General features: G+C 46.0%; 1 protein-coding gene across 1 annotated transcript in view; it reads left to right on the forward strand.

Moving 5' to 3' along the window:
* The window catches only part of LOC115087279 (lysosomal-trafficking regulator-like), a 1,534,685-nt gene that overhangs the window by 80,896 nt on the left and 1,427,215 nt on the right, over positions 1-26,574 (forward strand). The window contains 1 exon segment of the mRNA XM_029594260.1: positions 9,225-10,266. Within this exon segment, the coding sequence (XP_029450120.1) occupies positions 9,225-10,266 (1,042 nt within the window).

Consider the following 26,574-nt stretch of genomic DNA (forward strand, 5'->3'; position numbering starts at 1 on the left):
TCCGCATGGAAGCCCTACGCTCTGTAATATGGGCGATACAACCGGGAGAGTTCCTCACATCCCTGGATCTGTTGGAGGCCTACCTTCACATCCCGATTGATCAAGAACATCAGCGCTTCCTATGCTTCAAAATCTTGGACAGTCACTGCCAGTTCTGGGCACTACCCTTCGGGTTAGCCTCAGCACCCCGGATGTTCACCAGGATCATAGTGGTGGTGGCAGCAACACTGAGGAAGGAAGGAATCCTCGTGCACCCTTACCTAGATGATTGGCTGATCAGGGCGAAATCGCCAGAGGAAAGTCACCAAGCAACTAACAGAGTCAAATCTCTACTGGAGAGTCTCGGATGGGTGGTCAACACAAACGAGTTTTTTGCAACGCACACAGTTGCTAGAATACCTAGGAGTTCAATTCGACACCAAAGAGGACAAGGTCAGCCTGACCTCCACAAGGAGATCAAAACTGAGTAGCCGGTTACAAGACCTGCTGGGCGAACCTCGCCCCACAGCTTGGGATTACCTACAAGTCCTCGGTCTGATGGCATCCACCTTGGAAGTAGTGCCATGGGTGCGAGATCACATGAGGCCCCTACAGCCCTCACTTCTGTCATGATGGAATCCACGGTCCCGGAACTACGCCGTCCGTCTATCACTCCCGGGCAGAGTCCGGACCCAGTTATGGTGGTGGCTGCAGCCACCTGAACCAGGGGATGAGGCTATTGTCACCAACCTGGACCCTGCTCACCACAGACGCCAGCCTACGCGGATGGGTAGCACATTGCGAGGAGTTAACCGCCCAGGGGCAGTGGAATGCAGAAGAGTCAGGATGGAACATCAACCGCCTAGAAGCGAGGGCAGTCAGACTTGCCTGCCTAAGATTCGCTCACAGGCTCCGAGGCAAAGCGGTCAGAGTAATGTCGGACAACGCCACGACAGTGGCCTACATCAACCGTCAGGAGGGAACCAGAAGCCAACAGGTGTCTCTGGAAATCGACCCCCTAATGTCGTGGGCGGAAGTAAACCTCCAGGAGATCTCAGCCGCCCACATCGCCGGGAAAGACAACATCACGGCGGACTACCTCAGCAGAGAAAGTCTAGACCCAGGAGAATGGAAGCTTTTGCCCGCGGCGTTCCAAATGATAGTGAACCGGTGGGGGACACCAGACATGGACCTCCTGGCAAACCGGTCCAACGCCCAAGTACCCAGGTCCTTCAGCCGCAGGCGGGAACCTCAGTCCCAGGGGATCGACGCCCTGGTACAGACCTGGCCACAGGGGATCCTATTATATGCCTTCCCACCGTGGCCCCTATTGGGCGCAATCATTCACAAGATACAGCTTCACAGGTGGCTCCGGACTGGCCAAGAAGACCGTGATACGCAGACATGAGAAGACTACTAGCAGGGAACTCCCTGCCACTGCCTCCCCACAGAGACCTGCTTCAACAAGGACCGATCCTCCACGAGGATCCAGCTCAATTCTCTCTTATGGCCTGGTCATTGAGAGGGCTCGCCTGAGAAAGAGCGGGTACTCGGGGGCTGTAATCGACACCCTACTTCGAGCACGCAAGTTCTCCACTACTTTAACGTATATAAGGGTCTGGAGAGTATTCGAAGCCTGGTGCGAGGACCACGACATCATACCATGCTCAATTAAAGTTCCCGTGATCCTGGAATTCCTATAGAACTACAGAAGGATCTGCCCCTCAATTCCATCAAGGTACAGGTAGCCGCATTGTCATGCTACGGCTCCAAGAGCGAGGGCGACAGCATTGCTTCTCACCCAGACATTTCAGGCTTCCTGAAAGGAGTCAAACACATCCGCCCACCACTAAAGTGTCCGGTACCTCTTTGGAATCTCAACCTGGTCTTGGATTTTCTAACAGGAAACTCCTTCCGGCCTCTCCGAGGTCTGTCACTCTGCCTGTTAACCTTAAAGACAGCATTCCTACTGGCAGTTTGTACAGCCCGACGCATCTCGGAGCTACAAGCACTGTCCTGCCGTGAACCGTTCCTTAGACTCCCCCCGGGAACCATCCAGCTACGCATGGTCCCTTCGTTCCTTCCCAAAGTGGTGTCACACTTCCATCTTAACCAAACCATCTCGCTACCATCGCTGGATGGATTGAAGAATTCGGAAGAGGCTCGTAGCCTACGTCACCTCATCATTGGCAGACTCCTATCCAGATACCTGGAAATGTCGGAACCCGTAAGAAAAACGGACCACGTTTGTTCGTCCTTCATAGCGGGAAGAGACAAGGGGAAGCGGCTTCGTGGGCAACCATAGCCCGCTGGATCAAGGAGGTCATCAAGGCAGCCTACGTAGAAGCAGGCAAGCCACCGCCTCTACAGGTCAAGGTCCATTCTACTAGAGCCCAGGCAGCGTCTTGGGCAGAAATCAGAATGCTGTCACCCGCCGAGATTTGCAGGGCGGCAACATGGTCCTCCATCCACACAGTCTCCAGGTTCTACCGCCTGGATGTTCAGGCTTGGGAGGACACGGCATTTCCAAGGGCAGTAGTAAGTGGGTCACGGACAGCCTCCCACCCGCTTCGGGAGTAGCTTTTATACATCCCATTGGTCCTGAGTCCATCTGCTACATGGTAGGAAATGGAGAAATTACTTACCTGATAATTTCGTTTTCCTTAGTGTAGACTCAGCATCCCACCCTTGGCTGCCGATACGCATGGATCTTTGAATGTTTCGAGGGTAAGCCATGTTTTCATTCACCTAGGATACCCACGCATCCGGGTGGCGATGCTTTCTGGTTGAGTATCCTGGCGGTCTCCAGCTATAGCCAAGTCAACCAGATCAAATTTACCAAGTTAATCAAGTTATAAAGTTTAAGCAAGTTATAAAGTTAATCAAATTAATCAGTCACACATATATATCCACAATGCTTTTCGAGGAGAATACTGAAGAGCTGCACTTCCTGCAGGGGTATATGTACTAGGGGCTGACGTCAGATTGAAATCTGATCCGTCTCCAACTGCTATGACGAGTACACTATACCCATTGGTCCTGAGTCCATCTGTCTACACTAAGACAAACGAAATTATCAGGTAAGTAATTTCTCCATTGCCCAGACTATGTAATTCATTCCTTGTTGGTTGATGCCTGTATATAAATCCTCTTTTCCTCTTCCCCCCCCCCTGCCGTTGAAGCAGAGAGCTATGCTGGATATGCATTGAAGTGAAGTATCAGACTTATTTGGTTTGGGGTAGTAACCACCGCAACAAGCAAGCTAATCCCTGGTTTTTTGTGAATGCAAATCCTTTTTTTTTTCCACATTTTTTCTTGCCGTTGAAGCATAGAGCAATGCTGGAGTTGCATTGACAGTGAGTGTGTTTATTGAATAATGGTATTAATCTCCAGGTAGTAGCTGTAATTCCCGCAAGCTACCCCCATGCCTCTTCTCTTCATCCACATCCTTTAGACTTTTTGGATCCACAGTATTTATCCCACGCCCCTTTGAAGTCCTTCATAGTTTTGGTCTTCACCCCTTCCTACGGAAGGGAGTTCCAGGCATCCACCATCCTCTCCGTGAAGAAATACTTCCTGACATTGGATCTGAGTCTTCCTCCCTGGAGTTTCAAATCGTGACCCCTGGTTCTGCTGATTTTTTTCCAATGGAAAAGGTTTGTCATTGTCTTTAGATCATTAAAACCTTTCAAGTATCTGAAAGTCTGTATCATATCACCTCTGCTCCTCCTTTCCTCCAGGGTGTACATATTTAGATTCTTCAATCTCTCCTCGTAAGTCATTCGGTGAAGACCCTCCACCTTTTTGGTCGCCCTTCTCTGGACCGCTTCCATCCTGTCTCTGTCCCTTCTGAGATACGGTCTCCAGAATTGGGCACAGTACTCTAGGTGAGGCCTCACCAAGGGACCTGTACAAGGGGGATAATCACTTCCCTTTTCTTGCTCGATATTCCTCTCTCTACGCAGCCCAGCATCCTTCTGGCTTTAGCTATCGCCTTGTCACATTGTTTCGCCGACTTCAGATATTTAAACACTATCACCCCAAGGTCTCTCTCCTGCTCCGTACACACCAGCCCCCCCCCTCCCAATCGAATACTGGTCTTTTGGATTTCCACACCCCATATGCATGACTCTGCACTTCTTGGCATTGAATCTCAGCTGCCATATCTTCAACCACTCTTCCAGCTTCCTTAAATCCCATCTCATTCTCTCTACTCCTTCCGGCGTGTCCACTCTGTTGCAGATCTTAGTGTCATCTGCAAAAAGACAAACCTTACCTTCTATCCCGTCCGCAATGTCGCTCACAAAGATATTGAACAGGACTGGTCTCAACACCGATCCATTTAACACCGCTCTCTCTTCAGAGTAAGTTCCATTTACCGTCACACATTGTCTTCTGTCCGTCAACCAGTTTGCAATCCAGGCTACCACCTTGGCACTCACTCCTAAGCTTCTCATTTTATTCACCAGCCTCCTGTACGGGACCGTATCAAAAGCTTTGCTAAAATCCAAGTAGATGACGTTGAGCGCTCTTCCTTGATCCAGTTCCTTAGTCACCCAATCAAAAAAGTCGATCAGATTTGTCTGACAGGACCTTCCCTTGGTGAAACCATGCTGCCTCTGGTCCATCAATTCTGCTGCTCGTAGATAGTTTGCAATTCTTTCCTTCAGCAGTGACTCCAATATCTTTCCCACCACCGAGGTGAGGTTAACCGGCCTGTAGTTTCCAGCCTCTTGTCTGCTCCTGCTCTTGTGAAGCGGGGAACACCGTCGCTCTTCTCCAATCACTCGGCACACAGGTCACACAGCGGAGCCACCAGTACATCTCTGAGCTCCCTCAGTATCCTGGGATGAACCTCATCAGGCCCCATGGCTTTGTCCACCTTCAGCTTTCCTAGCTCTTCCCATACATTCTCTTCCGGAAACGGAGTTTCATCCATTCCGCTTCCCTCCAGTTTCTTGTTGACTAGTGTCTGTCCTTCTCCGGGGTCTTCTTTAGTGAATACCGAACTGAAGAATTCATTTAATATTTCTGCCATTTCTTCATCTGTCTCCACCCATTGATCCTTTTCACCTTTCAATTTCAGTATACCACTTTGGACTTTTCTCCTTTCACTGATGTATCTGAAAAATGTTTTGTCACCTTGCTTTACCTCTTTGGCATTCCTTTCTTCTGCTTGAATTTTCGCTTTCTTGATTGCTTTCTTTGTCTCCCTCAGTTCCACTAGATATTCTTCCTTGTGGTCTTCTCTTTGTGATCCTTTATATTTCTTGAACGCTGTTCTTTTAGCTTTTATTTTGTCAGCCACCACCTTGGAGAACCAGATAGGTCTCATTTTTCTCTTTCTTTTCTTTACTTTTCTAACATATAAATTAGTTGCCTTGGTAATTGCTCCTTTTAGTTTGGTCCACTGTTGTTCCACATCTCTCTCGTTCTCCCAGCCTTCTAGTTCTTCCTCCAGGTACTTCCCCATTTCATCAAAGTCCGTGTTTTTGAACTGCAAAACTCGAGCCTTCGTGCTACTTCTCCGTATCCTATTTGTGATATGAAACCATACTGTATGATGATCACTGGTGCTGAGGTGGGCACCCACCTGGACATTAGAGATGTTAACTCCATTAGTGAGAACTAAGTCAAGTATAGCTCCCTCCCTCGTGGTTTCCATTACCATTTGTTTGAACAGAGCCCCTTGCAGGGCATCCACTATCTCTCTACTACTGTTAGATTCTGCAGAAGGGATTCTCCAGTCTACATCCGGCATATTAAAATCTCAAACAATCACCACTTCTCCCTTCCTTCCCATCTTTTGTATGTCTTCAACTAGAGGTTTGTCAAGCTCTTCCATTTGATTTGGAGGCCTGTAAATCATTCCAATAGAAACGGAAGCCCCATCATCTTTTTTTAGGTCAGCCCATAGTGTTTCTTCTTTGCCCCATCTTCCTTGCAGCTCAGATGCTTGGATATTGTTTCTAACATAAAGAGCCACTCCTCCCCCTTTCCTGTCCTCTCTGTACTTCCTTAATAAGTTATAGCCCGGTATTGCCGTATCCCAATCATGAGATTCCAGAGGTGTTCCTCAAAGATCCTCTGTATCCTCTACCCTTTTCAATATCTACCTGCTACCCCTTTGCCAGAACTGGGCCTCACTCACTATGTATATGTGGACGGTGTCCAAATCCTTATCCCCATCATTGACTCCTTACATAATGCCCTCAAAACCTGGGAAAACACTCTAGCTTCAATCAGCAGTCTCCTTACTAACTTTAACCTGGCACTTAACACTTCTAAAACTGAGCTTATCATCATCTCGCCCCCTCACAGCTCCATAAACCCCCAACCCTACGCGGTATCCTTCTCACAGCATGTACGAGACCTGCCGTCACCACAGATAATCACCTAAACCTAAAAAAATTCATTTGCTTGACCATGAAAGAATGCTATTTCAAACTAAACACTCTGAAGAAACTTAGGCCACTCCTCCACCTCAATGACTTCCGCATAGTCCGTGACATGTATACCGTGACATCAGCTTTGCTCATAAGAACATAAGAAAATGCCATACTGGGTCAGACCAAGGGTCCATCAAGCCCAGCATCCTGTTTCCAACAGTGGCCAATCCAGGCCATAAGAACCTGGCAAGTACCCACAAACTAAGTCTATTCCATGTAACCATTGCTAATGGCAGTGGCTATTCTCTAAGTGAACTTAATAGCAGATAATGGACTTCTCCTCCAAGAACTTATCCAATCCTTTTTTAAACACAGCTATACTAACTGCACGAACCACATTCTCTGGCAACAAATTCCAGAGTTTAATTGTGCGTTGAGTAAAAAAGAACTTTCTCTGATTAGTTTTAAATGTGCCCCATGCTAACTTCATGGGGTGCCCCCTAGTCTTTCTACTATCCGAAAGAGTAAATAACCGATTCACCTCTACCCGTTCTAGACCTCTCATGATTTTAAACACCTCTATCATATCCCCCCTCAGTCGTCTCTTCTCCAAGCTGAAAAGTCCTAACCTCTTTAGTCTTTCCTCATAGGGGAGTTGTTCCATTCCCCTTATCATTTTGGTAGCCCTTCTCTGTACCTTCTCCATCGCAATTATATCTTTTTTGAGATGCGGCGACCAGAATTGTACACAGTATTCAAGGTGCGGTCTCACCATGGAGCGATACAGAGGCATTATGACATTTTCCGTTTTATTCATCATTCCTTTTCTAATAATTCCCAACATTCTGTTTGCTTTTTTGACTGCCGCAGCACACTGCACCGACTATTTCAATGTGTTATCCACTATGACACCTAGATCTCTTTCTTGGGTTATAGCACCTAATATGGAACCCAACATTGTGTAATTATAGCATGGGTTATTTTTCCCTATATGCATCACCTTGCACTTATCCACATTAAATTTCATCTGCCATTTGGATGCCCAATTTTCCAGTCTCACAAGGTCTTCCTGCAATTTATCACAATCTGCTTGTGATTTAACTACTCTGAACAATTTTGTGTCATCTGCAAATTTGATTATCTCACTCGTCGTATTTCTTTCCAGATCATTTATAAATATATTGAAAAGTAAGGGTCCCAATACAGATCCCTGAGGCACTCCACTGCCCACTCCCTTCTACTGAGAAAATTGTCCATTTAATCCTACTCTCTGTTTCCTGTCTTTTAGCCAGTTTGTAATCCATGAAAGGGCATCGCCACCTATCCCATGACTTTTTACTTTTCCTAGAAGCCTCTCATGAGGAACTTAATCAAACGCCTTCTGAAAATCCATATATACTACATCTACCGGTTCACCTTTATCTTCATGTTTATTAACTCCTTCAAAAAAGTGAAGTAGATTTGTGTGGCAAGACTTGCCTTGGGTAAAGCCATGCTGACTTGTCCACCCAGTTTTTGGTTTAATTTGACACCAGTAATCTTAGAATTGCCGTTTTAATTAGGTAGCAGATTGCATCTCCTTCAATTATGCCCAGACAGGCCTGAATCTGGTGGGGCATGTCAAAACTCAGTGTCAGAGCCATGGCAATGCTGGTAGCCCACTTAAGGTCGACTTCTATAGAGTTGATTTGCAACATGGGCTTTAATTTTTTTTTAAATAAGGCTGCAATGTGGAGTTCTCTCCACATTCACATCCTATTATTGCTTGGACAGGGACTCCTAACATAGCAATACGTTTGGCCAATCCATCCAGTGGAGTCTCTGAGATGTAGAACCCAAATCTGTTTATCCTAGTGCCCATTATTTTGATTCCAGACTGTTTTTGCCTGTTTTTTAAATAATTGTCCCCTTTTTGTTTGCACTGGTCTGTAGCCAGGAATTCCCACGTGAGGACTGCCATCCTGTTTGCCCTCAGAGAAAGCAGAGTTTCTTATCTGTAACAGGTATTCCATGAACAGCAGGACGTTAGTTCCCATAAAACCCTCCCACCTCTCCTTGGTGTTGAGGTTGGTTTCTCCAAGGCTTTAGCTTTATTATAGATTGAGAGGCCCTGTGTAGGAGGCAGTGAATGTGGACAGGGCTGCATATGCCCAGTGGGGAATGCTGAAAACTTCTAGAAATTTTGAAGCCAAATTTACATGCCATGCTTTTTCTGGTGGTTACCAACGTGTTAAGACTGACATGCTGGTGGTTACCAACGTGTTAAGAGATCACTTACAGGTAAGAGCTCTGTCTGCCATTCACTGCTGCCTATATGCTAAACAGTGTGAGCTATGCATTCTGACCTGCTGTTGAAAGAAAAAGTTGCTTAAAAATATGACATATTTAGTCCCTGTCTTTATGTATATAAAACTTGATAATTTGCTGTAGAGTTTTGTTTGTCTTAAGATCCTTTTGTATCATTTTTGGCATATTTTTGAGCTACTAAATAGTTTTTATGATCATGTGGCTGAGTGACTTTTGTTTTTGCCTTTTTTCAGTTTTTATTTTATTCTCAGCTGTAGTAAAATTAAAACCAATTTATCCTTTCTGCTACTAAAACTTGGGAGGCTTGCAGTGTTAGTGATTTATACGAGGAAAAAGTTAATTCCTACATAATTATTGTAAATTGTGCACTCAGGGAGATTTATATGATTTCTAAACTTACTATTTAACATCTGTCTTATTGTGTGATAATAAAGCCGTTAATGATGCTTAGTTTTCTTTTCACTGTATTTTCTCTTGTGCATGCCTCTTCATTTTCTTTTTGTTCATTTTATACTCCGGTTAATATATTTTTGTGTGCTTTTTCCGCAGGATAATAAGAGACTTATTTTTAAATTGTAATGGAGTAAACCAATTAATTGAGCTAAATAATTTAGAGACTGCTAGATATTATTCACTTAAAGTATTTGAAACCCTGATATGCAGCTTTGAAGAACAACACAATCTACTAGTGTCAGAATCTGAAGCAGGAATAGGGAATGAAATCGAGTCCATATTAGATTTGACTTTTCCTGTTTATGAGCAACAAACATTTTCAAATGCTTCTCAAAGTCTGAGCAAGTTTTATGCTTGCCTGAAAGAAACTTGCTCAAAGAAAAATAAAGCTACTAACCAAGAAGTTCATGTCAACATAATAAACATTTTCCTCTGTATGGCTTTTTTATGTGTAAGCAAAGAAACAGACTCTGATCGAGACTCAGCCAGTGATTCAGAAGATACTTCAGATTATGATAGTACAGCAAGTGAATCTTTAAGTCATGGGTTGCCAAGTATGTCTTTGGATAGCCTCGCCTTGCCCTCCCCAGAAAAAATTCAGAGAACAGGTGATGTTTGGTCTATGTGCTGTTGGATCTACATGTCAAATTCAGTATTCCGAAAACAGTTCCACATACTTGCCGGTTTTGAAGTATGCCATAAATTAATAATGATGATTATCCAACAATTTGCCAGAAAGAAAGAAAATGTTGATGTAAAGAGTGAAGTGAATGCAAGTACACATGAGATCAAAGATTTAACTGACAGCATTTGTAATGAACCTGATTCAACTGAGTCTTCTTCCCGCCTGACTGTCTGCAGAGCTTTAGGACTATTGGAAAAAACTAATGATTCATATGAAAGTGTGGTCAGATCAGGACCTTTGAATGAACAGGCCTTTTCGACTTCATGTGGCCAGTCAATGATTGTAGAACAAACTTCAACCAAAGGAACTGAAACTGAGAAAATTGAAATGAGTCTAAAACTAGAGGACAAGTGGTCACAGCATAGTATAAGACTGTTTGAAGCTCTACTAAGTATTTGCCTTCATGCTGCAAGCACTGGCCAACAGAAGGTGGAAATGGAATTGTCTTACCAGGTAGTGTAATTTAATATTTTTATTCTGCTCTTAATCTAGAGGTAAATTTAATACAAGTGAAGAACTGTAGTGCACATTTACTTTACAATAAGGATATTCTTTTGTCATTTGATAAACTGTCAAAAGCTGCCTGATTACAGATTTATGGTTGCAAGACAGAATATAAGAAATATTCATAATTTTATGTTTGCAAACTGCCCCACATTCAAAATTACAGACCTTAATTTTGGTATTTGTTTGTGAGGGCAAGCAGTTTTCCACTTGGGTGATGTCACCCTGGTTGTGCTGAGTTGACAGCACCTCCTAGAGCTTTCCAGGAGATTACTTTTTCTTATCTCCTCTGGGCATATGTAGAAGTTCTGTGTAGCTATACAGCCAGATCATGCCTGCCTGTCTCCTTTTTCCTGCAATTAAAATTAGATGTATTTTTTGCCTTTCTTAGCAAACAGTACACCTTTTGCCTTAATACTTTGGGTTTCCTTTTATTTTCAGCGCAAGTTATTATTTTTCTTTCTCCTTTAGCTCCTATCTAGGATTTTTGTCTTTGCTAAGTTTTATGTATTTTTCCATCATTCTTGCATGGATGCTAGAGTTTGTGAGTCCCTGCAGCCCTTGCCTTCAATGCCCCTATTTTTTCTCTTCAGCCATCATTTACTTGAAGCAGTAATTTCTTTGATTTCACAGGGAGCCTTACTGAACTCCATAATTTTAATAATAAATTATAGATCACATTTCTAGATTAAACAATCGAATCAAGGTAGTGTGCAAGTATTAAAAACAGTAGTATTGTAAAACAAACAAATTACAATATCATACCAAACAAAACAGTCAAAAAAAAGCATAGAAACCAGCCATGACCCAAATAGGAACTCTATTGCAGTATCCCAGAAAAATCTCATGTAATTCTTGCGTCCGTCGGTCTTCGGCTTCGCCCCGCTTGTTGCACCCCTATCTTGGCTCCTCCTGCTTACCTGGGCAAGATGGCTACCGTGGCGTCATCAAACCGACTTCTCTGGCGTCCCCGGAACGGCTATGGTGCAGCTGTACGCCATTGCTCCTCCCAGGTACTTGCTAGGGTGCGCACGCGCGCGCAACCCACGTCTAAGTACGCCCAGTGGCGCGAACCTCGAGGGCATTCCCTCATCTGTTGTCATGCCACTCTGGGTATATCTACTTCTCAAGATTGCTAGCTCATTGAGTTGGCAAAGGCTCGAATGGTCATGTACTGTTCCTGTCTGCACTACTCCGCCGCTTCCCTGCTGCCTGCAGGAAGCTTTCCTTCTGCCTTTCGGGGTTTTACTACTAACTTGAGTACCCGCTCCTCAGGGGCTCTCTGTTCTATTTTCAGGTGCCATTCAGGGACCAGGTACTCGCTCCTCGAGGGCCTACTCTCCCTGCCACAGTGCCTGTACCTACAACTATCTGGTGGAATCGCATCCCTAACAGCTAACACAGAGTGAGTACTCTAATATCTCATCTGTCTCATCCACAGTAACCCTTGCTGCGGAACCTCCTGACGTCACCTAGGAGAGAAGGGCTCCCTGAGACTACAACTCACCACTGCCACCTGGTGGCTATCTCCAAGCTGTATAACTAAAGAGTTTGACTGGTGTTTTGTATATAGAGACTAGCCCAGTGCTGTGGCTCCTCACGGGGCTCCTCCCTGTGGGCGTGGTCATCTCCACAGCACCCAAGGATCTACTAAAACACACGTGATAACAGTAGTAGAAACAGCAAATAACATACATTTACTTATTTAGTTTCCACCTTTTCATTATTAGCGCAGTGATGAACAATGTGAAACTACAACATACAACCTCAGTAAACATGAGAGTAAACAAAACAACCCCATTATCAATAAAATTCTAGATAACACACATTTCAACATAAGACCAGAAAAAAAATGTATTGCAGAGAATGTAACAAAATACAGACTGCAAATCAAATCCAAACTAATTATATATGCTTTTTTAAATTACTGTTTTATTAAGACATCAAAGGAAAACCTAACATGTACAAATAATAGAACAACATAAATATAGAAATCACAAGAAAGATGGTCTTAAACAATTCACTAACCTCATCTATGTAACTGTAAGATATGGTAATATGCTCCCTTATGCCTTATTTTGTTTAAATTTTCCCCCTCACACTTTTATACATTCATAACAAAACATTTAGAGGTAGATTTTAAAAACATACGCGCGCGCGAACAAAAGTACACTGGATTTTATAAGATACGCGCATATCTTATAAAATCCGGGGTCGGTGCACGCAAGGCTGCGCAAAATCGGCAGCCTGCGCGCGCCGAGTCGCGCAGCCTGCCTCCGTTCCCTCTGAGGCCGCTCCGAAATCGGAGCGGCCCCGGAGGGAACTTTCCTTCCGCATCCCCCCCATACCTTTGTTAGGCAAGTTACGCCTGCTTGAAGCAGGCGTAACTTGCGCGCGCCGCCCTGGTATCCCCCGGCACAGGCCGCAGTGCCGGGGGACTCGGGACCGCCCTCCCGGCCCGCCCTTGCCCCCGGACATCCCCCTGTACACGCCCCCTCCCGCCCCTTTTAGGAAGCCACGGGACTTAGGCGCGTCCTGGGGCTTTGCGCACGCCAGTGGCCTATGCAAAATAGGCGCGCCGGCGCGCGTAAATCCTCCCGGATTTACGCGCGCAGGGGTTTTAAAATCTACCCCTAACTGTACCACTACTTACTATATAAAATTTCCAACTACATTTAACCCAAACGCAAAACAGGTTGTCTATATTAATCGTTGCCTACAGCAGCATCTTATTCTTCAGCAAATATTAACATCTTTTGAGACTATTTGATTATTTATTTATTTATTTTTTTTATATTCCACATTTTGGCATTTCAAACTGGATTACATTCAGGTACAATAGGTATTTCCCTATCCCACAGGGCTTACAATCTAATTTTGTACAGGCAACAGAGTGTGAAGTGACTTTCCCAAGTTCACAAGGAGCGACAGTAGGATTTGAACCCTGGTTTCCCTGGGTCATACATAGCCTGCTGCTCTAACCACTAGAATCAAGGGTTTGCTGGTTTCAGTTGGCAGACTCAAAATAAAAGGCTTCCAAAGGGGAACGATTTTTTTTTAAATGTTCAAGGGTTCCCTGTAGACATATCAATTTCTCAAGTTGAAAGATCTCCAGTGTTAGTCTTTGCCATAGCTGTATATCTGGTTCTATTTCCTTTACCCTTTTGATGAGTATACATTTCTTAGCTAACATTGAGGCCAAGTCAGTTAAGTTTTATTGTTCTTAAGTAAATTCTCTTCTGTAAATCTTAAATCTAACAATGCTTTTGTGTCATTACAAAGCACATTCATTTAAAAAATTCTGTATTTCCCCAAAAATCTCTTATCAAAATGATTGTATCTTGGTACAGCAGTAGAAACTATGAATAAACGTACTTTTATTAGTCTTATGTTTAGTACAAATATCTGATTTCATAAATCCCATCCTAGAAAGCCTACTTTTGTTTCTATAGGCAGAGTGGAGGCTCTTCAGTTGTATTTCGCTAATTTGTATATCCATTACTCTATTTGCTTTTTTAAAATATTAAATATTTTCAATTTGCAGGTTATCCGCCAAATGATTACTTTCAGGCCGATACAGTACAGTGCGCTCCGACGGAGCGCGCTCCAACGGAGCGCACTGTTAGCCTGCTATTGGACGCGCGTTTTCCCTTGCCCCTTATTCAGTAAGGGGAGGAAAACGCGCGTCCAACCCGCGCACCTAATAGCGCCCTCAACATGCATTTGCATGTTGAGGGCGCTATTAGGTGCGCTATTAGGTATGTGCGCGGGATACAGAAAGTAAAATGTGCAGCCAAGCCGCACATTTTACTTTCAGAAATTAGCGTCGACCCAAAGGTCAGCGCTAATTTCTTCCGGCACCGGGGAAAGTGCACAGAAAAGCAGTAAAAACTGCTTTTCTGAGCACCCTCCGTCTTAATATCATGGCGATATTAAGTCGGAGGTCCCGAAGAGTAAAAAAAGTGGAAAAAAAAAAAAATTGTATTCGGCCCGCGGCTGTTGGGCCGAAAACCGGATGCTCAATTTTGCCGGCGTCCGGTTTCCGAGCCCGTGGCTGTCAGCGGGCTCGAGAACCGATGCCGGCAAAATTGAGCGTTGGCTGTCAAACCCGCTGACAGCCGCCACTCCGGGTCAAAAGGAGGCGCTAGGGACGCGCTAGTGTCCCTAGCGCCTCCTTTTCCCCGTTTCTACTGCGCCACCTAATTTGAATACTGCATCATGCGCATCGGCGAGGGGCCGGTGCGCGCGCCGGGAGAGTGGGCGTTCGTCCGCTCTCCCGCGGACTTTACTGAATCAGCCTGATTGTGATTCAAAGACAGATTCTTGGATGCTTCTTTCTAGGTTATACCATACCTACCGTGTTTCCCCGAAAATAAGACATCCCCCGAAAATATGACCTAGTAGAGGTTTTGCCAAATTGCTAAATATAAGACCTCCCCCGAAAGTAAGACCTAGCACATATTACATGTAAACAATCGAATTAACTACGGTATTCCCTCCCATACAGTAACGCGCGCCCCTGCCGTTTTGCCGCGCGTTTAACCTGCTAACTTACCGCCTACTCTTACTCCTGCGTTAGAGTCAGGGGTAAGGGTAGGTGGCAAATTTTCCCCCAGCCCCCGCTCACCTGCCCTGGCTGAGTCCATGGGTGCTGGTCTCCGGGGCAACCCCAGTCCTCTCTCCTCCTCCCGAAGCAACGAAAGCAGAAAAAAAAAAAGCGAAAAAGTGAAAAAAAAAAAGTTGCAAGAGAGAGAGGGGAGAGAGGACAGGCAATCCTACGGTACGCTCGGGATTGCCAGTCCTCCCCCCTCCTCCCGAAGCAAGGCGCGAAAAGCAGCCTTGCTCCGGGAGGAGGGGAGAGGACTGGCAGTGTAAAGCAACGAAGTGACTTACTTTTTTCACAGCCCTCCTCCGGAGACGGACATCGACGGACATGGATCGCGTCTCCCCTGCCTCCCGGAGGCGAAGATGGATGCCTGCACGGGCAAAAGCGGCCCCTGTACGTGCGATTGGGCCGCTCAGTGCGTGACATCACATGCCGTGACGCCAAACATCGTGACGTCACGCATTGAGCGGCCCAATCGCAAGTACAGGGGCCGCTTTCGCCCCTGCAGGCATCCGTCTTCACCTCCGGGAGGCAGGGGAGCCGCGATCCATGTCCGTCGATATCCGTCTCCGGAGTAGGGCTGTGAAAAAAGTAAGTCACTTCGTTGATTTACACTGCCAGTCCTCTCCCCTCCTCCCGGAGCAAGGCTGCTTTTCGCGCCTTGCTTTGGGAGGAGGGGGGAGGACTGGCAATCCCGAGCGTACCGTAGGATTGCCTGTTCTCTCTCCCCTCTCTCTCTGTGTCCGTCGATGTCCGTCTTCGGGAGGAGGGGGGAGGACTGGCAATCCCGAGCATACCGTAGGATTGCCTGTCCTCTCTCCCCTCTCTCTCTTGCAACTTTTATTTTTTTCACTTTTTCACTTTTTTTTTTTCCTGCTTTCGTTGCTTGCTTGGGGAGGAGAGGAGAGAGGACTGGCAATCCCAAGCGTAGGAGAACCGTCCACTTCCTGGTACCTGTCATTTCAAATGACATTTGAAATGACAGATACCGGTACCAGCGTGTCTGTGAAACGTTAGGCCAGCGCACCCAGGATACTGTATAGCGCTCTATACAGTAAAATGGGTTGCATGGGCCTAACGCTTCACGGATGCTTCTTACTGTAGATGCAGCTTGCATTTTTTTAAATTACTGTATAAAGAGCGTCACTCTTCTTTTTCAGTCAGTCTCTGATTCTGTGAGCATGCAAGCCCAAAAGGGAAGAGAATGCAAGCTTTGTTTATTTTGTTCAGCAACTGCCCTATATATTGGTGATATAATTGGACATCTAGATTAATAAAATCTCATACAAATTGCTATAATAAGGAAGGAATCAAATTAATCAGATTAGTCTGAGTTTCCTTTCTTCTGCATTCTCTCAAAGATCAACAAATGAATGGATGGAAATGGACAATGTGCTCAACGCCCCGTTCTTTCAGGATTCAGTAACATCAGTGGTCATTTTCTAGGTTTGAGTCAGCAGCAGCTTCCACCTTTCAGTTTTTCCCAATGGAGAAAAGGAAGCAAGTTAAAAATGATCCCAGCAGGCAGAAGTAGTTGAAAACAGGCAGGGAGAGCAGGCCCTCGGAGCGAGTTCATTTTTTTGTTCAACAATATACCAGTATGTGAATTCTTCTTCATGGAAAAATAAGACATCCCCTGAAAATAAGGCCTAGTGCATCTTTGGTAGCAAAAATTAATATAAGACACTGTCTTATTTTCGGGGAAACGGGGTATAATAGTATTCTCAGAGGACAAGCAGGATGCTAGTCCTCACACATGGTAACATCAGATGGAGCCCGAATAAAAAAAACTTATATCAAAGTTTCTAGAATTAGTTTCTAGAAACGCGTCCAGGCGGGGTCCCTCTTCATTCTCTCTCTTTTTTTTCCCCACAGAGCTGTGAGCCTTGTGGTTTGTTTGAACTCTAAAACTTGTAGCTTTTTGCTTCATAGAAAACTTTGATTTTGCGGTTTTTTGCTGTCTTTTAATCTGTTGCCGGATTCCTCTTGGTGCCTGCTCATAGTGCCCCAGTCAGGGTTTTTGGCATTCCGGTAAGTCTCCTTTCACAGTTGGTTCTCCCCTTGGTGGCAGTGCCTTGGTGTCCGTCTTCCATCGATGCCCACTGCCAACATTCCGTTTTTTTCCTGTTTCGCCCTGTCATGGCCGTGTCTGTTTTCCACTGATGCTCCCAGTGCCCAAGGACCATGTCTATTACTGATACTCATGAGGTTAAAATCCTCTTCCTGGGGGCATTGCATGACATCTGGGTTTGCTGCTTGTATGCCCAGATGACCCTGAAAGGACTTTTGTTTCAACATGACAAGATGGACAACCTCTTTGGGTCAAAGAGGTCCGAGCTGTCGGCGGCATAGGCATGGGAAGATGTTGCAACTGTACTGATGGACACCATGCAATCGACATTGGTGGATAGGGGTGCAGGAGACCGTCCTTTGTCGATCTCCTCCTGGCCGAAGACTTCAGTACTGGGAAGACGAAGAAGCATTGGCACTAGTCCCTGTTGATGCACGGTGTCTGAAGAGGAGCAAAACGTCCCCGCCTGAGGGCTTAACCTTCACAGAGTTTGTCAGGGTGATGGTGGAGGCCATCCCATTCCAGCTTTTGGCTGAAGAAGATGCAAGGCACAAAATGCTTGAGGTTCTTCAGTTCATGGTGCCTCCTAAGGAGATCGTGGTGGTCTCGGTACACGAGATAGTTATGGAGTTGCGGCTGAAGATTTGGGAACACCTCTCATAGTGCCTCCTATTAATAAGAAGGCAAACAAGGTTTACTTCATTCAAAAGGCTGCCAGATTAGATAAACGTCAGCTGCCTCACCAATCGGCGGTGGTGAAATACGTACCCGAGGTCCAGGCACTCACGGACCTATGTCTCTCTGCCCCCAGGGAAGGATTATGGAGCGTTGGGCACTCTTGGGAGGAAGTTGTTCCAAGGCACCATGCTTATTGCTTGCATTGCTGCCTATCAGCTCTAAATAAGCCAATACTCACGGGACACCTGAAAGATGCAGGAGGTGGCTGAGCAGATGCCTCAACAGCAACAAGACACCCTCATGTCACTGGTGCACAGGGTTTGGAGTGTGGAAATCATGAGGTCCATGCGACCTACAATATTTTCAAATTAGGGTCTCTGCAGTGGGAATTGGTGCCCGAAGACTAGTATGGCTATGGGCCTCGCATCTCAGACCAGAGGTACAGGAACGACTCGCTGTCATGCCATGTGTGGGAAAGAATCTCTTCAGAGATAGGGTGAAGAATGCTGTAGCCCATTTCTGGGACCATCATGAAACTCTCCAACAACTCTCCTCCATCATTCCGGACCTGTCCTCTTCATCAAGGAGCTGTTGAAAACAGGGCCCAGGAAGTCTGTCTTTCACTTAAGGAAGTACTATCCTCTTCCTCCTCGATCCCATACACACCATCAGAGCTCTCGCGGGTGTTCCAGGCAGTAGAGAGCTCCCAAGCCCCAACTAGCTCCTCTCAACTCCGGGGACGGGGTTTTGACTGGTACATAGGGAGCATAATCCAGTTGCCCGTACCCGGGACAATGGTCCCTCCAGTCAGGGGCAGGCTGCGGTTCTTTGCGAACCAGTGGCCCAACTTAACCTTGACCAGTGCGTTTTGTCCTTCGTCCACCAGGAGTACCAATTAAATCTGAGTGCCCCACCAAATTGCCCTCCGTACCCATTTTGGGGGCTGGTAGCACATCATGAGGTGCTACAAACAGAGCCCTCTTAATGGCTAGAATGGTAAAACCCATACCACCAGGGCAAAGAGGGTGGGTATTCTACTCCAGGTCCTTCCTGATTCCAAAATAAACAGGACTCCATCCCATCCTAGACCTGAGGGCCTCGAACCAGTTTCTAAAAAAAGAAAAGTTCAAGATGGTTTCCCTGGGCACCATGATCCCTCTTTTACAAAAAGGGCTATGCTCCCTCAACCTAAAGAACGCATACACCCATATTGAGATCTTTCCCGGTCACAGGAAGTATCTCTGGTTTATGGTGGGGAAACAGCATTTCCAGAACAGTGTGTTGCCATTCGCATTCGCCACATGGGTCTTGACAAAATGCCTAGCTGTGGTGGCAGCACACTTCTGCAGACTGGGAGTGCATGTTTTTTCCCATATCTGGGCGAATGGCATGTCAAGAACACATCTCAGGCAGGGGGACATCCTGTCCAAGCCGATGACCATTCGGATGTTGGAGTCGATAGGGTTCATTTTCAACTACCCAAAGTCCCATCTCAGTCAGCTACCTCAATTGGACTTCATCAGAGCCCTGCTAGACACGGCTCAAGCCTTTCTGATGCGCCAGAGGGCCATCGCTCTGGCAACCATTGCGACAGAGGTGCAACAGAGCCAGCAGGTATCAGCTTGGTACATGTTGAGGCTGTTGGGTTACATGGCTGTAACCATCCATGTCATTCTGTTGGCATGCTTACACATGCACAGAGCCCAATGGACCCTGATGTTGCAGTGGCGCCATGTCTCTCCGGGACTCTTTGTTCTGGTAGCGAGTACTCTCTAGTTTGGCATGGGGAATTTCCTTTCAGAGTCTCCCTACTCAAATTGTGCTAACCACTGATGCATCTACCCTGTGGTGGAGAGCTCATATAAATGGGCTCGGCACCCAGGGACTGTGGTCCGCTCAGGAATGTTCTTGTCAAGATCAACTTTTTTGAGCTTCAGGCGATTGGGCACGTGCTATGGACTTTCAGAGATTGGTTGTCCAACAAAATTGTTGTGATCCAGACAATAACCAAGGTAGCCATGTGGTCGGGAGGAGAGCTGCAGCGTTCTTCACATTACCTGATAAAGCGGATCCCGGGGGTAAGCAGTGGCTTTTCCCGACGGTTTGGTTTTACATCTACCGCTTCTATTTCCTGTCTGAGGGGGGAGTTTCTGGAGGAGGTAGGACCCAGACTTGGACTTTAAATTTCAGCTTTAGGCATGCAGCAGAGCCGGCGCGCCTAAAGCTGCTAAGCAGGGCTTTGCCGGGCTTCGCTGGTCCTTCGCTGGGTGTTTGCTGGGAGTTCGCTGGGTTGATTGGGATTTATATTTCTTTGGAATTATTTTATTAAGCACTCTCTCTCCCGACCCCATAGAAGTGATAATTCAGTTTTATTTAATCTCCTAAGTAGGGCATTATGAAACTCAATGCTGGTTTTCCTATAATAATTTCTTGGGAATGCCACACACAAAAAGGAAGGCCAAATTAAGGCCTCCTAGTGAGGTGGTATCAGTAGAAGTCAGACAAAAAACAGTATTGGATTGGTTAGATCCTCAAAATTCCCCAATAGGGCAGACCGCTCTAGGAGAGGCACTAGAACGAAGTACATCTCAGGTCAATGAAATATCTTTGAGCCCTGGGGCATCGGCTCCACCATTGCCCCCTGGGAAAGAGGGTCAGGAGGCCCAAGAGAAACTAGGGGTAAGTCAGGAGGGTGCATTGAGTCTATTGGAGATACAAGGAAAAGAAAGTCATCTCATGTAATAGAGAAGAATTCAGATGAAAATGTGCGTTTGAGTTTACTACAAAGTCCAACTGTGTTTCCCATTGGGTCAAGTACGCCAAAAATGAGTAACTCATCAAAAGATAATCATCAGAATATAGAAGTGGTTATAAAATCTAATACCTTAATGCCTAAACCAAATAATATAACTATGGAAAGTCTTTGGAATGGTTTGGTGAAATTAGATTCATCTATAAATAAATTGACTGAGGTAGTATTGAGAATCTCTAATTCCTCGGTAATTAATGCAGCTGAATTAGAAAAGCAAAAAGAGGTAGTGGATAAAATAGAGAAGAAAATTACTCTGGTGGAAAAAACTCAAAGTGAACAGATTGTTGAAGGTGAAGAAGTAAGAAAAAGATTGGAAAAGTTGGAAAACTTGGTAAGATCATTAAACATAAGAGTTAATAATTTTCCAATCATAAAGAAAATAAATCCTATTGAATTATTTAGAAATTATTTATTACAAATTTAAAAAATGCCAGAGAAATGTTCACCAGTTATAGTAAGGGCATTTTACCTAGGGGATAAGAAAAATGTGAAAGAACGGGAACAAAAGGAATGAAGTGATAAAGCATTGGAGAATGCTGGTAGATCCGTAGACATATCGGAATTACTTCAGAAATCTCAAGATGAGTTAGACGTAAATACAAGGGGAACACTGTTGGTTCAATTAGCTTTCTCAAAGGATAAAGGTAACATCATGAGATCCTTTTTTTTGGAATAGAACTAGTACCTTCTATGGCCAGAAGGTCTGGATTTTTCCTGACCTTATTAAAATTACACAGGTTTGTAGAAAAAATTTCCTTTGTTATAGAGAGAAAGTACTAGAAAAAGGAGGTAGTTTTAAACTGATGTATCCATGCAAATGTAGTATAAGATTGAATAGTTGTAATTACCTATTTTTAGATCCAATTGATTTAAAGAACATACTTGAAAATTAATGACCGGTATAGAGAATGTATTAGAGAGGATCTAGATAATGTTATGTTACCTAAGTTTATATCGTTCAACTATACCAGAATTTACACTTCTTCTTTTCCTTATGATATATAATTGAAGATAGGAAGGTGTCTGTGTATGTAATTGTTTGATACAATTTGTCTCAGTCAATCCCGATAATCTTGTGTTAATTTATTTGATTATTTGAAACGATAAATAGAGAATTAAAAAAAAAAGGAATGTTCTTGTCAACAACTTCCTTGAGCTTCAGGTGATCGGGCACGTACTATGGGCTTTCAGAGATTGGCTGTCCAACAAAATTGTTGTGATCCAGACAATAACCAAGGTAGCCATGTGGTTTGTCATCAAGCAGGGAGGCACGGGATTGTACCTTCTGTGTCAGGAAGCGGTCGAGATTTGGTCCTGTGCCCTGGCCCATGGGATGGTGATCAGGGCCATGTACTTGGCCGTAACAGAGAACGTGATAGCAGACAGGTTGAATTTAGCCTTCGGACCCCATGAGTGGTCCCTGGATCACGGGGTAGCAAATTGGATTTTCCTAGCGTGTAGCAGATGGGCTCAAAACAAGTGGGTATAGTGTGCTCGTGCTAGCAGTTGGAGACGGATCTGACGTCGGCACGGGTACATATACCCCCGCAGGAAGTGCAGCAATTCAGTAATTTCCATCTCCAAAGCAGTTTGGAGCTACCTCACGCTCGCTGAGCGTTTTTCCAAATTCTAACGACTAAATTCAAGATTCAGCGGCACAGAGGCCTAGTTCTAGTGGCACCGGACTGGCCAAGAAGACCCTGGTACGCAGACATGAGAAGACTACTGGCAGGGAATCCATTTCCCCTGCCTCCACACAGGGACCTGCTGCGGCAGGGTCCCATCCTCCATGAGGATCCAGCTCAATTCTCTCTTACGGTCTGGCCATTGAGAGGGCTAGACTGAAGAAAAGAGGTTATCCCAGGACAAGCAGGATGCTAGTCCTCACATATGGGTGACATCGGTAATGGAGCCCTATGTACGGAAAACTTCTGTAAAAGTTTCTATGAAACTTTTGACTGGCACCAGAGTGCCTACTGAGCATGCCCAGCATGTCATGATATTCCCTGCCACAGGGGTCTCCCTTTAGTCTTCTTTTTTCCGCGAAGCAATTAGCCTCGCGGTTATCAGGAGTCCTGTGGGATTCTCCACATATTTTCCTTACGGAAAGCTTTAAAAAACTTCAAACGCAGAGGGTCTCCCTTAGTTTGATCATCGCGGTGAGTTTTTCCCGTTCTCGCGGTTCCGTGCCGTTTTTTGACTAAAAACAAAATTTACCTGAGCCTTAGGCCGTCGACGGCTGCCCGGCCACAAAATGGCTACAGGTTTTAAAAAATGTCCGAAATGCGCGAGAAATATGTCTATTACAGACCCTCACCAAGACTGTGTACTTTGCCTTGGTGAAGGTCATGATGTAAAAAATTGTCCCTTATGCGCTACGATGACCTCGAAAGGTCGACGTCTACGGATGGACAAGATGGAGCAATTATTCAAAATTCAACTGATTACTGCTCCATCTACTTCCACACAATCGTCTCCGGCTGGGGCGATTAGGAAAGTGGTCTTGAAGAAACGTCACTCCGGTGACTCGGGAGACGCTCCTTTTTCCTCCCCCTCACCATCGTCCAGAGCGTCCACATCGAGTAGCGAAAAAGGGCGCGAAAAAGATAAACATCGCCATCGGCATCGCAGGCCGCAACCAGCAACCATCGCTCCGATACCCGGCGAGCCATCGGCGGAAGACGGGGCACCGAGTAAGAAAGCCCGGCTCCAAAGTAAGGCTTCCGAGCCACCGACAGGCCAACCCTCGCCGATTCCGGCGGAAGGAATCGTACCTCCTCAGGGCCCTGAGGTCGTACTACTGTCGCCACCACCGCCTCCCCCCATGGGTGCTCTGTTCACATCATCCATGCGGGCGGAACTTGACAGTTACATACGTCAAGCGGTTAAGGATGCCTTTATCGAGGCGATGCCACGGCCTGCCACTCCGGTTCTGCCATCGACACCGGTCATAGGAGGATCTCCGGTTCCATCACCGATTCCTTCACTACCGATGCCAAGGAAATCACCGCTCTCCTCGATGGCGCCGATTCCATTGCCGGTTCTACCTAGGCCGCAGCCACCGGATTCAGCATTGCCGATTCCCCGAGTACCATCGATTCCACCACGGCCATCGATCCCGATGGCACCTTCGATGCCTTCTCAAGAGTCCATTTTTCAACCATTGATGGACAAGCTGGACTCACTAATACATTGCTTCTCATCTCTACCACATCCTATAGATGTAGATGACAGTCAAGAGCCAATACCAGGTCCTTCGGGTGTCCCACCACCCCTCAGACCTCAGACTCCACTTTCTGAAATGCCAACTAAGCCTACTAGGCCGTTGGAGCTCCCTCTGGATGATAGTGACGAAGAATTCTCCTCGGATGAAGACCTCCTTTCTGAGCCTTCTCCCCCAGAAGATAGAAGAAAGTCACCACCGGAGGATCTCTCTTTCTCCAACTTTATTAAGGAGATGTCTCAAACAATTCCCTTTTCTCTCATCTCTGAAGTGGACAGCAGACAAAAAACCTTGGAGGTGCTTCAATTCGTAGACCCTCCCAAGGAAATTCTTGCTATTCCTGTTCATGAAGTTTTACAAGAACTTATGTACAGGATATGGGAACACCCTGGGTCGGTGGCAGCTGTTAATAAGCGGGCGGATGCCACTTACCTAGTACAACCCATCCCGGGGTTCCAAAAAACTCAACTACCGCATCAGTCAGTGGTGGTCGAGTCGGCCCAAAAGAAGGCCAAAAGATTAAAACAACACGCCTCCATACCTCCTGGAAAGGATAATAGGTTCTTGGACAATCTTGGTCGAAAAATCTTCCAAGCTGCTATGCTGGTAGCTAGAATAAATTCATACCAGCTTTTTATGAACCAGTACCAGCGTGACCTATGGAAGCAAGTTGAATCCCTGTCTCAGCAGTTACCTGACCATCTTCAGGAAGGTTTTCAAAACCTAGTACATAAGGGCCTAGAGGCAGGGAAACACGAGGTTCGGGCCACGTATGATTCATTCGAGACAACCTCCAGATTGTCTGCAGCTGGAATAACGGCGAGAAGATGGGCCTGGCTTAAATCATCAGAGCTCAGACCAGAAGTACAGGAGCGCTTGGCGGACCTGCCTTGCTTAGGAGAGAACCTCTTTGGCGATAAGGTCAAGGAGGCAGTAGCCACCATCAAGGACCATACAGAAACCCTCAAACAGCTTTCTCAGCTGCCACAAGAGGTACATCAACCTTCTAGGAGGCCTCCAAGAAGGGAACAAAGAAAGCCATATTACCGCCCTAGGCGGTATTATCCGCCAGTAGCCAGGCCCAGACAACAAAGACCTGCTCAACGGCCTCAGCCTCGCCAAAGACCTGCTAGGCCTCAACAACCTCCGCCTGCGGCGTCCACTTCCGGATTTTGAAGTTCAACCAGAGGGCATGAGTCATTATCAAAATCCCTATCCACAAGTACCGGTTGGAGGCCGAGTTGCTCACCATCTTCAAACTTGGACCTCCATCACTACAGACCAATGGGTACTCTCAATCATATCTCAGGGGTACCACTTGGACTTCCTCACTGTACCAAAAGACAATCCCCCTATTCCGTCTTGGACAGTGTCTCATCATTACACAATCCTGCAAGCAGAATTATCTACCCTCCTGACTGCCAGGGCCATCGAAAGAGTTCCCAGGCCTCAGTGGGGCACAGGATTCTACTCCCGATATTTCCTCATTCCAAAGAAAACCGGGGGTCTACGTCCTATCCTGGACCTAAGAAATCTCAACAAATTTTTAAAGAAGGAAAAATTCAGGATGGTGTCCTTAGGCACCATGCTACCTCTTCTTCAAAAAGGAGATTGGCTCTGCTCTCTGGATCTTCAAGACGCTTACGCTCACATTCCCATATTTCCACCTCATCGACAGTTCCTACGATTTCTGGTACAAGGTCAACACTTCCAATACAGGGTGCTACCTTTCGGCCTTGCCTCAGCACCTCGAGTGTTCACAAAGTGTCTAGCAGTAGCGGTGGCACATCTTCACAAGCAACAAGTACATGTGTTCCCCTACTTGGACGATTGGCTCATCAAGAGTCATACACAGAGCGGAGCTGTCACTTCTCTCCATCTCACAATAAGATTGCTTCACTCCTTGGGATTTCTCATCAATTACGACAAATCCCATCTCACACCATCTCACCAGTTGCAGTTCATAGGTGCAGATCTCAACACCATCACAGCAAAGGCTTTTCTTCCGAAAGACCGGGCTCAATCGCTCGTTCTCCTAGTACATTCTATTCGCAATCAATATACAGTCACAGCTCATCAGTGCCTCATCCTACTCGGACACATGGCCTCAACAGTTCACGTCACTCCCATGGCCAGACTGACCATGCGACTAATGCAATGGACACTCAAATCTCAATGGATTCAAGCCATTCAACCACTGTCCACTCACATCCAGATAACACCAGAGCTGAAGTATTCCCTTCTCTGGTGGACATCACCACTCAACTTGCTCAAAGGCCTACCTTTTCAACAACCAGTTTCACAAGTGACTTTAACTACAGATGCGTCCACCTTGGGATGGGGAGCGCACATTGCTCATCTGAAAACACAGGGCAAGTGGACAAAGCAAGAAGCTTCCTTTCAGATAAATTTCCTGGAGCTTCGAGCTATACGCTATGCTCTATATGCATTCAAGGACTGCCTTTCACACAAGACTGTTCTGATCCAAACGGACAATACAGTAGCCATGTGGTACATCAACAAACAGGGTGGTACGGGCTCGTACCTCCTTTGCCAGGAAGCGGCTCAAATATGGGACTGGGCCCTAGCACACTCAATTCTACTACGGGCCACCTACCTAGCAGGCATCCACAACACAGTAGCGGATCGCCTCAGCCGTCACTTTCAACCACACGAGTGGTCCCTCGACCCAGCGTTAGCAATCAAGATATTTCAACGCTGGGGTCAACCAACAATAGATCTCTTTGCGTCACATCTGAACTACAAGGTGAACAATTACTGCTCTCTCCTCTTCCGGCAGAACAGCTTACCAAAGGACGCGTTTGCCCGCCATTGGAACTCAGGCCTGTTATACGCGTATCCACCAA

This window comes from Rhinatrema bivittatum, chromosome 3 (assembly GCF_901001135.1).
Source record: "Rhinatrema bivittatum chromosome 3, aRhiBiv1.1, whole genome shotgun sequence".
NCBI classification, from domain to species: Eukaryota; Metazoa; Chordata; class Amphibia; order Gymnophiona; family Rhinatrematidae; genus Rhinatrema; species Rhinatrema bivittatum.